Source organism: Lissotriton helveticus, chromosome 3_2 (genome assembly GCF_964261635.1).
Source record: "Lissotriton helveticus chromosome 3_2, aLisHel1.1, whole genome shotgun sequence".
NCBI lineage: Eukaryota > Metazoa > Chordata > Amphibia > Caudata > Salamandridae > Lissotriton > Lissotriton helveticus.
In genome coordinates this window covers 497,476,053-497,489,644 of record NC_136062.1, presented here as the reverse complement: position 1 = coordinate 497,489,644, position 13,592 = coordinate 497,476,053, and the positions used below count along the sequence as shown (strand labels likewise).

General features: G+C 49.4%; 1 protein-coding gene across 1 annotated transcript in view; it reads left to right on the top strand.

Annotated features, from left to right (window-relative positions):
• RAPSN (receptor associated protein of the synapse) overlaps nt 1-13,592 on the top strand; it is a 123,200-nt gene that overhangs the window by 51,807 nt on the left and 57,801 nt on the right. Inside the window, exon 2 of the mRNA XM_078684708.1 lies at nt 4,081-4,419. Within this exon, the coding sequence (XP_078540834.1) occupies nt 4,081-4,419 (339 nt within the window). The remainder of the gene's footprint in view (nt 1-4,080; nt 4,420-13,592) is intronic.

Here is a 13,592-nt window from a genome sequence, read left to right as displayed (position 1 = left end):
GCCAACTCACCATGAAACGACAAGTCAATGCAGTTGCCTCCTCCTTCTTCCACACCCTCTGTATGCGCCGCCGACTCTTCTAATGGATCCCCATCAACACCAGAAAGACTGTCATTGAGGCGCTCATCACTAACTGCCATTGGACTACGGCAATGCTCTCTACGCTGGAATCTCCTCCCACCTCCTTGAAAGACTCCAGACCACACATAACACCGCAGCCAGAGTCATCCTGGACCTCTCCACATGGACAGGCATCGCCTCAGAAATCTCCAGAAGAGCTGCTGGTTCAAGATCCTCGCGCACGCCTACAAAGCCCTACAAGGACCGTCAGACATCCACCATTGACTGAACCTCTACCTGCCCTCGAGACACCTCCGCTCCGCATCGCTCGCCCTCGCACATACCTCCCACATCCATCACAGCCGCAGCGGAGGTTGCTCCATCCCTTTCATCGCCGCCAAGGCCTGGACCACCTGCCCCTCCACCTCCGTACAGCCCCCTCCCTGGCCGACTTCAGAAGGAAACTCAAGATCTGGCTTTTCAACGGAGACACCGCACCCTCAGCGCCCAGAGACCCTCGGGGTGATAATGCTGTGCTTTACAAATACTGATTGATTGATTGACTGATTGTTGGAAACAAATACTTTAATATGATCAAAACAATTCAATACGCTAGATCAGCGGTTCCCAAACTGTGGTCCGCGGACCTCCAGGGGTCCGTGAGACAGTCCCAGGGAGTCCGCAGGACTCGAGTGTCGTAGTGAAAAATGAAACGCCCATGCGTCCTCACAGCACACAAGAGCTGTGAATGTTGGCGCAGGGGCGGCGAGACCACAACAATACAATCGGGAGGCGGGGGCAAAAAACGAGGGGAAAACGAGTGGAACAGAGGGCAGAATGGCACAAAAAACAAGTGGAACAGAGGGCAGAAATGCACAAAAAACGAGAGTAACAGAGGGCAGTAGGGCACAAAAATCGAGGGCAAAACAAGTGGAACAGAGGGCAGAAAGGCACAGGGAAGAAAAAGGGGCACGGGCCACATACAGGCAGCGGGGGAAGACAGACAACAGCAGACACAACAATGAAAGTACAGGCAATACAATAAAAGCAATAAAACGTTGAAAGGCACATGTGTATAGGTTACCGTTACTTGGCAGGCAGGTAAAAATAGGTACAGCCAGGATCAGCAGTAGGATTTTCGTGCTGCTGTCTGATTGCTCACTTTCCACAAGCCCTTGGGTACCACTAAATAATACACTGCTGTATGCATACATGTCCATGCCAATAGACCCAATCCAGGCTGTCTCCCTCTTGAAATTGCCTCTGCTTCAAAAGGTGTTTTTAAAAAGAAATTTAAATTGTACAAATTGCTTGGGGGTCCCCGGCTTCCAGTAGTGATTCAGTGGCGGTCCTCAGGAGTCAAAAGTTTGGGAACGACTGTGTTAGATGATGACATACCCACAATTCATAGTTTGTGTGCTGTATACTCTTATCAGTAAAACTCTATGTCTGTGCAAATGTAATGCTCATTTCAAGTGAATTTGTTTTGTCTGTATTGCAGTGCGGTACCACACCGTGCACACTCCATTCTAAAACACTCTGTTCTGCTCGCACCACTCCACGCCACGGGACTCTTCCATGGGCCACTCGATTTACACCATTCCATGCCACTGCGCTCTGCGCCACCCCTCTCTACTGCCATCTGCACCACTCCACGCTACTGCACTCTACACCACATCACTCTACGCGTCTCTACTCTGCACCACTCTACTTTAGGCTGATGCACTCCACGCCACTCTAATCTACACCACTGCACTCTTTCCCACTGCACCCTACTCTGTACCTCCCCACTCTACACCCTTGCACTCTGTGCCAATCCACTGTACGCCACTTTAATCTCCTCTGCACCACTGCACTCTGTGCCACTGCACTCTGCACCAATCTACTCTATGCCACTGCACTGTAGCCTGCAACATTCCACTTTACTTCACTCTACTCTGCAACAATGTACTCTACACTATGCACTCTACAACACTGCACTCAAATCTATGACACTCTACACTGCCCCTCAACTCTACACCTCTCTACTCTGCAGTACTGCACTCTATGCCAATGCACTCTACGCCACTGAACTATGCAGCCCTTCAGTCTATACCACTCCACTCTACATCCCTCCACACCACTTTACGCCACTGCACTCTATGCCGCTCTGCTCCATTCCACTCTACGCAGCACCACTGGACTGTACACCACTGTACTCTATGCAACTGCACTCTATGCCTCTTCGCTCTGCACCATTCCACTCTGTACTCCTGCACTATACGCCTGTGTATTCTACTATGCAGCACTTTAATCTACGCCACTACATTCTGCGACTCTGAATTCTTTGCCACTGCACTCCATGCACATGCACTCTACGCCACTATACCCTGCACACTCTGAGCCACTGCACTCTATGCCACTATATCCTGCACACTCTGAGCCACTGCACTCTATGCCACTGTACCCTGCACACTCTGAGCCACAGCACTCTATGCCACTATACCCTGCACACTCTGAGCCACTGCACTCTATGCCACTATATCCTGCACACTCTGAGCCACTGCACTCTATGCCACTATACCCTGCACACTCTGAGCCACTGCACTCTATGCCACTATACCCTGCACACTCTGAGCCACTGCACTCTATGCCACTATATCCTGCACACTCTGAGCCACTGCACTCTATGCCACTGTACCCTGCACACTCTGAGCCACTGCACTCTATGCCACTATACCCTGCACACTCTGAGCCACTGCACTCTATGCCACTGTACCCTGCACACTCTGAGCCACTGCACTCTATGCCACTAAACTCTATGCCACGGCCCTCTACTCTGCACCACTGTACACAACAACATTGCGCTCTGCTCTACACGACTCTACAGCACTGCACTGTATGCTACTCTACGCTGCTGAAGTCTACAGCACTCTACTATGCAACTCTGCACTGTATGCCACTGAACTCTATGTCACTGTACTCTGCGGCACAATATTCAATTCTGCATCACTCCTCGCCACTCTGCTCTGCACCTAATGTAATCTGCACCTCTGCACACCGGGCCACTGTACTCTATGCTACTCTGCTCTACTTTGAACCACTGCACTCTATGATGCTGAATTCTATACCACTGTTCTGTGTATCACTGAACTCTACGCCACGATACTCCGCAACACTCTATGCCAATGTACTCTACACCTGTCCACTCTACTCTATGCTACTCCACTGTACACTACTGTACGCGACTCCACTCTATGCCACTCCAATACACGGCACTCTATGCCACTCCACTGTACACTACTGTACACGACTCCACTCTATGCCACACGAATACACGGCACTCTATGCCACTCCACTGTACACTACTGTACGCGACTCCACTCTATGCCACTCCAATACACGGCACTCTATGCCACTCCACTGTACACTACTGTACACGACTCCACTCTATGCCACGCGAATACACGGCACTCTATGCCACTCCACTGTACACTACTGTACGCGACTCCACTCTATGCCACTCCAATACACGGCACTCTATGCCACTCCACTGTACACTACTGTACGCGACTCCACTCTATGTCACTCCACGGTACACTACTGTACGCGACTCCACTCTATGCCACGCGAATACACGGCACTCTATGCCACTCCACTGTACACTACTGTACGCGACTCCACTCTATGCCGCTCCAATACACGGCACTCTATGCCACTCCACTGGACGATACAATACTCCACTCTTCGCCATTCCACTCTACGACACTCTACGCCACTCTCCTCTACGCCCTAACTTTTAGTCATGCTGAACAGCAGCCACGCTGGTGTACACCATGGCTAAAACACATTATCAAAGCAAGAGCTCTGGCATGGGGGAGACCTATTGGCGCTACCAGTGCTTATTGTGATATCCCGCTGGTGTGGTTGCATAGGCTTAGGGCTTGTCTGTCGTCAGTCGTGCGCCCTGCAAGGAGCCATGCCTTTTGTAATGCATTGACTCCCTGCCGGGCTAGCGCCTAACTCTGCTCTTGGTGTCAGTTTGCAGTGATCCAGATCGACACGGCGCGGGAGATGGAGGACCCCGACTACCTGATGGAGAGCTACCTGAACCTGGCGCGCAGCAACGAGAAGCTCTGCGAGTTTCCGAAGACCATCTCCTACTGCAAGACCTGCCTGAACATGCAGGGCAGCAGCGTGAGCCTGCAGCTCAACGGCCAGGTGTGCCTGAGCATGGGCAACGCCTACCTGGGCCTCAGCGTCTTCCAGAAGAGCCTGGAGTGCTTTGAGAAGGCGCTACGCTACGCGCACAACAACGACGACAAGATGCTGGAGTGCAGGGTCTGCTGCAGCCTGGGGGGATTCTACCTGCAGCTCAAGGTAACGGGGATGGGAACAGCACTGTGTATGAGACCTCTACCTGCAGCTCAAGGTAAGGGGGCTGAGTACAGGTCAGTGTAAGGGGCTTCTACCTGCAGCTCAAGGTAAGGGCTGGCTGCAGCTCAACGGCCAAGGCAGGAGGGTAGTATATCCACTGTGTAGGTGCCTACCTTTAAGCATAAACAAAGGTTAAAGAGCAATATGATCAACATAGGGCAAAGTAGGAGTTAGTAAGTCGTAATATCCTATAACCTTGGAATGACTCCTCCTAAAACATAGGGATGAGGTTACTCAACTACAAAGTACACATCAATGGGTGAGGGAGTTACACAGGACATAAGTTTGTTATGTCCAATGTTAGGTAGTGGGCGTGACACGGAGATTAGTACGTAGGATTGAGACTCGTGTATGGTATTATCTAGAGAGCGTGTAGGTGCGGTTAGGTTTAGGGGTTAACTGGGTAAGTATTGTGAGATTTGTGAAGATGGAAAACCTTACCCATGCATCAAGGAAAAGAATTGTCTCTGGCAGGAGAAAGAATTAGTAACACTGGGAAGGCCTCGAGCAGGGCAAAGGTAGCCATAAACCTAGTATTCAACCATCTAATCGAGCATAGATATGGAACACGTAACCCTGGGGTCTGTGCATGAACAGCTCTGTGGTCCTCACACCCTTAGCCTGGTTAGCTATGGAGTTTGGGGCTTAAGGGATTTCTTATGCTGACGACACCCAGCTGCTGTTTACCTTTGGAAAGTGAGAAGAGATTGCTGATAAAGTTACTAATGAACGTCTCTCACCCGTATTTCTTTAGATAACTGTTAATCAATTGAAATGCAATGCCGAAAAGACAGAGGGGCAGATTTACAAAGCCCCTTACGACACTTTTACGCCGCCTTTGCGTCACTTTTGTGACGCAGCAGCGGCGTAAACCATGCATCACGTTGTGCCTTACTCACAACATGACGCATCTAGGTAGATGCGTCACGTTGTAAAGCCCAGCGCCACATGAAACCTGCGTCAGGTTTCCTGTGGGAGTTTCGGCGCAGGGTGGGCATTCCGGCACCGGAACGCCACGTAAAAGTGACGTAGTGAAATCTACAAGATTTCACGCAGTCACTTTTACAGCCATGTTGCGTCAAAACCCAACGTCTGCTAGAAGCAGCCGTAAGGAGTGACGCACCATGTTGTGGATAGGCCAGGTTGGAACAGTGCTGCAGTTGCGTCACGCCCGCGAAACAACTCCAGCACTGCGCCAACCTTACGCCGGCAGATGCGACACGCATCTGTTTATCCATGCACCATGATGCGCCGCATTGTAAATATAAATGCAAAAAACAACAGCTGATGGATTCCATTGTAAATGCGGCGCATCTGTGGTGGCGCGAGGGTAAACTTGCGTCACGCATCTTTCCTGGCGCATCCCTGCTGATTTCCAGGATGCGCCAGAAGTTGCAAATCTGCCCCAGAAAGATAATTTTTTGGCTCTAACGCGCCAGTATCATGGCAGACCTTTTGCCAAAGAACCCCCACCCCAGGCCCTCAACAGAACACAGTTAAGAATCCGGGCATCAAATTGAAAGGGCCCTTTCCTTTCAACCAGGCTGTGATAACGTCCAGATGGACTAAGGGAATGCCTTATACTTGGGTCTACCAGATCACCCTCTTAATAGACTGCAAGTGGTCCAGAATTCGGCGGCTCGAACTCTCCGGAATCTCCCCCACAGATCCCATGTAGCCCCTCGTTTTAAAACACTACTCCTTGCCCACAAAGCACTGCAGGCCACCAGGGCAGGCTGTCTCAGAGAAAACATTAAAGAGTACGCGCCTTCGCAAAGACTCTGGGCCATATTACCAAGATGTGCGTTAAAAAACGCACATCGCACATTTTCCTATCGCCGCGATTGCCGGATTTTATCACCGTGTTAGCGCGTCATTATCAACGAGCAACACGTAGGTGATATTAAATCCGGCGATAGGGAACATTAGCGCGTGAAAACAAGCGTTGTTGTCTTGATAATATGGGGGTGTGGATTTAGCTTTATGATCCACACCCCCATGTAATCAATGCCTAACACCTGATCAGAGCAGGCGTTGGGAGACCTGCGATAAACAAGTTTATCGCAGGTCTCCTTCTCCCAACGCCTGCCTTGGTAATAGGGTGTTACCACCTCCAACCACATTTTACATGTGGTTGGACGTGGGAACGCCCACTTTGCATGTCATTAGCGATGTTTCTCGCTGACATGCAAAGTGGGCTTGAGGCAGGCGTTAGCATGCCCTAGTTAATAGGGCGCTAGAAGTATCGCCGCTTTTTCGGCACAATTCGCCGAAAAAGCGGCGATACTTCTCCTTGGTAATATGGCCCTCTGTTCTTCCACCAGACAATTGGCTAAGATCCCTAAGATTTATTGAGCGAGAATTGGAGGCAGGTCTTTCTTCTATCTCGGTTCGGATCTTCACGAAAAAACTAAAAACCTGAATGTTCCAACAGGAATAGCGCCACTGTTTGACTGTGAAGATAGCCTTGAAGCCGGCGCCGGGACACTCAGCCGAGTATCCGTGCGCTTTATAAATCTCAAATCAAATTGCGTGTTATATTAATTGGGCTTGTTAAACACTCAAATACCCGTGGTATCTTGGCGCTAGCTACTCTGTAACGTGAAGAAAACCTATGAAGAATTGAATAACCTATAAAGAATCGAATAGCCAGGTCTTGAGAGCTTTTGTGAAAGACAAAAGATTAGTGGAGAATTTAATGTGGACGGGAAGCTTGTACCAGTTGGAGGTGGGACCCAGCACAAAGCTGCAGCCTCCCCAGGGCGCATGTTTGAATTTAGGAAGAATCACAGATTTGGCTGTGGAAGATCTTAGGGCCATATGTATGAAAGTTACATTTTGCGATTCTCAAATAGCGATTTTTAGAGAATCGCTATTTGAGAGTCGCAAAATGCTATGTATGTAGGTTTGCAAATAATTTTGCGTATTCTACATATTCCTTAATTGCGAATCGCAAATTGCAATTCGCAATTAAGGAATACCTCCCCATTCATTCCTATGCGCCTAGAGGCCCACAGGAATGAATAGGAAGATATTCTCAATTTGCGATTCTCAATTAGAGAATCGCAAATTGAGAATGCAATTTCAAAGGTGCCAGGGTGTCTAAAGGACACCCTGTTGCACCCTGAAATGTGCATGAGTGCCCATGTGGCATACATGCATGCCCTAAGGGCATGTGTGTGTGCCACATAACACTTTAAAAAATGTGGGCCTCATACATTGCATTTAAGGAATCACAATTTGCGATTCCTTAAATGCAATCACAAAATAGGGAATCGCAAATTTGCGATTTCTTATTTTGCGAGGCTGTTTTGCTTACATACATACCACTTAGCTGTTTTGCAATTCCAAATTCCGAAATTTGGTGCACACCGATCAGTGTTTCGGAATGTTGTGGAGGAGGCATTTTGTAGCGTTTGTAGCTTGTTAAGCGTGTGTTGATGAGCATTGAGGTAAACTGCCTCGCCGTAATCAAGTTTGGAGATTGCAAGAGAGGTGACTAATGATTTTTGCAGATGTGATGGAATATAAGGAAGAAGCGTTTTTTATCATCTGCAGAGTATAGAAGACTTTAGAAGAGACTGCGTTGGCCTGGTCAGTAAGATAAAGATTATCATTTATCAAGACACCCAGATTCGGGCTTTATTGACTGGCGTGGGGAGAGGGCCTAGCACTAGGGGCCACCTGGCAGGAGCCCCGAATGAAAGGTGGGCAGCAGAAAGCAGGACCTCGGTCTTACCTACATTTAACTGGAGGCAGTTCTCAGACATCCAATTATTGATAGCCTGCATGTAGTTACAGAAGCTGGTGCCTTGATCTGGCCCTCACTGCCGAGAGAGATGACGATTTGCATGATGTTGGCATAAGAAATAAGGGCAAAGCCAAATGATTTAACAAGCTCAACCATAGGATAACATAAATGTCGAAAAGTGTGGGGCTGAGCGGAACCACTGCGGGACCCCTCATTGAAGAGAAAAAGGCAGAGAGACATAGTTGTCCAGTCGAAGCGATTGCTCTTGTGATAGTAGGAATGAACTGAGTAAGTTCCAGGCCGAGCCAGTGATACCGATCTCAGTCAGGTGGGACAGTAATTTGCTGTGGTGAACCGTGTCAAACACCGAATCAATGCCGCTTTACCTCCTGCATCTAAGGTTATTTGGATTTCTTCAGTGGCCTTAATTAGGGCAGTTTCCAAACTATGATTTGGATTGAAACAAATTTGAGTGGCGTCCAAGAGGTTGTTGGATTGAATAAAGTCAGGGAGTTGAGAGTTCTTTTAGGAGGGACCAATGAGGATTTTTTGTGGAGAGGAAGAACAGAGGCTTTCTACCAGCAACTTGGAAAGGAATCAGAATCAAATACAAGCTAGATGACATTTGTTAAAATCGGGGTAATCGTATCTGAAACAAGGGCAGCGATCCTGGGTTGGCAGGGATCTACGGGGGAGCCTGATCTTGAAGCTTTGACCAGTCTGGCACCTGTATCAGTGGTCGGAGTATCTTGCCCATAGGATTGAGTATGTCTAATGGAAAAGGTACTGAATATTTTTTTGACTCTGTTTAAGAAAAAGCTGGCAGCCTCATTAAGGACTGGCTAGAATTGGTGGATTTTCTGTTGAGGTTCATCAATTTCAAAGTCTTTCCCAAAAGAGATGTCAAGGATACCTGCAATCGAGATTTCAAGGAAAGCCACACAAGAAAGGGCAGCTTGCTCTTTGGTTTCAGGGAGGCCGCATATCCTCAAGTTCCCCCTCTGATTTCTGTCTTCAAGATCAGAGGTCAGAATTCTATCTTTTTTGTTGTTGTTGCTTATTTATCTATCAGGGGCAGTTGTGTGTCCTCTATCTTACTGATACATGAATCAATTTCTTCAACTCTGCCTGACATTACCTTTTTGACATTTTTTAGGCCCAGCATCTCATTCTCAAGAATGTCAGTATTATTTTTCGTACTATGGGTGAGGTCGAAGCGGGCGTTGAGGCGCTCTAGGATTGTTCATATTCCCCTTGATGGGGGAATCTGTGATTGGTGGCTTCTGTCTAGGCCTCTTTTGACCTTGTTTAAAATCTTTAGTGCCTTTGGAATCTTTATGTTTGGATTCTCCCATTGTATTGGTTGCAGTGTTCAGGCCTCAAGAAAAGATTATGCAGAGGGCCATTGTTAGTAGGTGTACTGAGATTGTTGGCAGCTGGCTTTCTGCAATGTTGGTATAGGTTCAAGAAGTGTATCGCCATTTAGGACATCGGATTGGGTACTTAAAGGATTTATTAGGTGAGCCTGGTGTGTTCTGGCAATAGTTATCCATGACAGTTTCTTGGAGAGTGACACTATAGGGAGTTGGCCCTCTAGCTTCTTGTCTATGAACGTATATGGGGAGGGAGTTGACTGGGAGCCACAGAGTCGACCTATGATGTTGAGGAACCTCAAGGAGGTGCTGGAAACTGAATGGTGTCAAGTAATGCAACGATGAGAGTTCATTGAGTCTAAAGGGATGCCAATATTCCGACATGATGATGATGTACGAGGAAGTCATTGAGATGTACCACTGGGCAACCATTTATAGGATAAAACACACCTTAAATGGCCCTGAGAGCAAAAGGGAATGTCACCGATATAGGGGCAGGAGAGACAAAGAGCAGTATTCTCCAAAAGATATGTCGATGCAGAGAGTGGAATAGCATTGGTGAAAGAGTGCGGTGAGGCCTCCTTCCCTGTGCTGCGTGCTTGCACGCAAACAGAAAGGGAAAAACCCTCTTTGGCATCTTGGAGCACTTGATGGTAGATGAAGATTATTGTAGAGGTGAACAGTAAGGCACCACACTCTGCCTGAAATCAGGAAGAAGGAAGAGCTAAGCAATAGGAATCCAGAAGAAATCTAGTAGAATCTTGAACTTCAAAGGATTGACAATTTGTGACAGAAATAGAAGCAAACCAAGCGACGCAAGTGATGGGTAATGAGGGATCGATAGTGATGCAACATATCCATCACTTGTAGATGCCTTGTAATATATCATTGGCACCTCTTCTGACCGGGTCAGCTCGCTGCCTCCACAGCTGACTTCTGATAGGGTCTACCTCACCTCCATGAGTTACTTCATACGATGAGTGTTGTTGCGGGGTGACAAAACTCCCAATACCGAAATAAACACACAGGAGCAGATTTACGTTTCCTGGCGAATCCCTGCATATCAGCAGGGATGCGCCAGGAAACGTGCTACATGCAATGCCATCGTTGCCCCACCAGAGATGCACCGCATTTACAATGTGGCGCACCATGGCTCAAGGATAGGCAGATGCGTGTTGCATCTGCTAGCGTAAGGTTGGCGCAGTGCTGGAGTTGTGTCGCGGGTGCGACGTAACTGCTGCACTGTGCCAACCCGGCCTATCTTCCACATGGTGCGTCACACCTTACGCCTGCTTCAAGGTTTTGACGCAGCGGGATCGGAAAAGTGACTGAGTGGATTCTTGTAGATTTCACTCAGGCACTTTTCCGAGGCGTTCCTGCACCGGAACGCCCATGCTGCGCCGGTACCTCTACATGAAACCTAACGCAGGTTTCATGTGGCGCAGGGCTTTACAACGGGACGCATCTCTCCAGATGTGTCACGTTGTAAATCCTCCGCAGCATGGCGCTAGCTTTACCCCGCCGCTGCATCACAGAAGTGAAGCAACGGCGGCGCAAAAGTGGCGCACGGGCTTGTAAATCTGCCCCACAGACTCTTCTTGGCAATGCACAGACAATATTTACTAACTGTCGCAACAGGGAGAACAACAAAATGGACTGAACCTCAGTGCTACTCAGGCTCTCTCAGGCCTTTTCAGGCTTTCTCAGATACCTGCTTACAAACAGTAAATAATAGTTGACGTGCAAGTTGCAGATTTAAGATCGAAAATGACACTTGACAACATGACCTCATAACCCAGAGGTCTGACCTAACCCATTACACATTCATTATTGCACTCCCGACAATGCCGGTCAAACGAGCATTCTTCTGCTTGTGAATGTGTGTGAGTTTTCATAGTAAATGCAATTTAAGTTACGTGCGTGCTTCCAGTATTGTACACCTAACAGTGGCAGCTAGCACAGGTAAGAGCAGTGGGGGGAGGGTGGGGGCAGGGCGGGTGGGGTGAAAGTCGACAGACGATGGGATAGGTAAAATTAAATAAATAAATAAAATCACTTACCATGTGTTCGCCGCATCGCTAATCGGTGCCTCACCGCTCTTACCTGTGCTGGTCGCCACTGGCGCCTCAGACCTCCGTCTGCTCAAAACCAAATGACTTCCCTGCACCCATTGTTTAATCCAGCACCTGTGTGCTCTGGGCTAATTCGATTATGAACCCATTGTCTATCCAGGCCACAAACTGTTTGGTGGTGCGGTGTGTGCTGCGGGGTGGGGGCGGGGGACTTGTGTGCTGATGTCGTAAATGCCTTCAAGTCTGATAGACATGGGATGGCCTTTAACTGAAAACCCTTTTCCACTACATTCTTAGGTGAAGTTTACACCCAGCTCGTGTCATTGTCGGAGCTGGGTCTGAACTGGGTTTTAACCGCGAACAGCTGTGTGGTTTCTGCTTGGGCTTGACCTTGCGTGATATTTTCATGTTTCATATTTTCTACAGCGTGTTCATTTATTACATTTCCTTCATCAGTCTGCTCTCTGCTGCCTCCACAGCTGGCTTCTGATAGGGTCCACTCCCCCTCCATGGACACTCACTTCATGTCAGGAGTCTGCTCTCTGCCCCTTTCTCCTGGGCCAGCTCTCTCCCTCCACAGCTGGCTTCTGATAGGGTCCACTCCCCCTCCATGGACACTCACTTCATATCAGGAGTCTGCTCTCTGCCCCTTTGTACTGGGTCAGCTCCCTTCCTCCACAGCTTGCTTCTGATAGGGTCCACTCCCCCTCCATGGACACTCACTTCATGTCAGGAGTCTGCTCTCTGCCCCTTTGTACTGGGTCAGGTCCCTGCCTCCACAGCTGGCTTCTGATAGGGTCCACTCCCCCTCCATGGACACTCACTTCATACTAGGAGTCTGCTCTCTGCCCCTTTCTCCTGGGTCAGGTCCCTGCCTCCACAGCTTGCTTCTGATAGGGTCCACTCCCCCTCCATGGACACTCACTTCATGTCAGGAGTCTGCTCTCTGCCCCTTTCTCCTGGGCCAGCTCTCTCCCTCCACAGCTGGCTTCTGATAGGGTCCACTCCCCCTCCATGGACACTCACTTCATATCAGGAGTCTGCTCTCTGCCCCTTTGTACTGGGTCAGCTCCCTTCCTCCACAGCTTGCTTCTGATAGGGTCCACTCCCCCTCCATGGACACTCACTTCATGTCAGGAGTCTGCTCTCTGCCCCTTTGTACTGGGTCAGCTCCCGGCCTCCACAGCTTGCTTCTGATAGGGTCCACTCCCCCTCCATGGACACTCACTTCATATCAGGAGTCTGCTCTCTGCCCCTTTGTACTGGGTCAGCTCCCTTCCTCCACAGCTTGCTTCTGATAGGGTCCACTCCCCCTCCATGGACACTCACTTCATATCAGGAGTCTGCTCTCTGCCCCTTTCTCCTGGGTCAGGTCCCTGCCTCCACAGCTGGCTTCTGATAGGGTCCACTCCCCCTCCATGGACACTCACTTCATACTAGGAGTCTGCTCTCTGCCCCTTTGTACTGGGTCAGGTCCCTGCCTCCACAGCTGGCTTCTGATAGGGTCCACCCCCCCTCCATGGACACTCACTTCATGTCAGGAGTCTGCTCTCTGCCCCTTTGTACTGGGTCAGGTCCCTGCCTCCACAGCTTGCTTCTGATAGGGTCCACTCCCCCTCCATGGACACTCACTTCATACCAGGAGTCTGCTCTCTGCCCCTTTGTACTGGGTCAGGTCCCTGCCTCCACAGCTGACTTCTGATAGGGTCCACTCCCCCTCCATGGACACTCACTTCATACTAGGAGTCTGCTCTCTGCCCCTTTCTCCTGGGTCAGGTCCCTGCCTCCACAGCTGGCTTCTGATAGGGTCCACCCCCCCTCCATGGACACTCACTTCATGTCAGGAGTCTGCTCTCTGCCCCTTTGTACTGGGTCAGGTCCCTGCCTCCACAGCTGGCTTCTGATAGGGTTCACTTCACC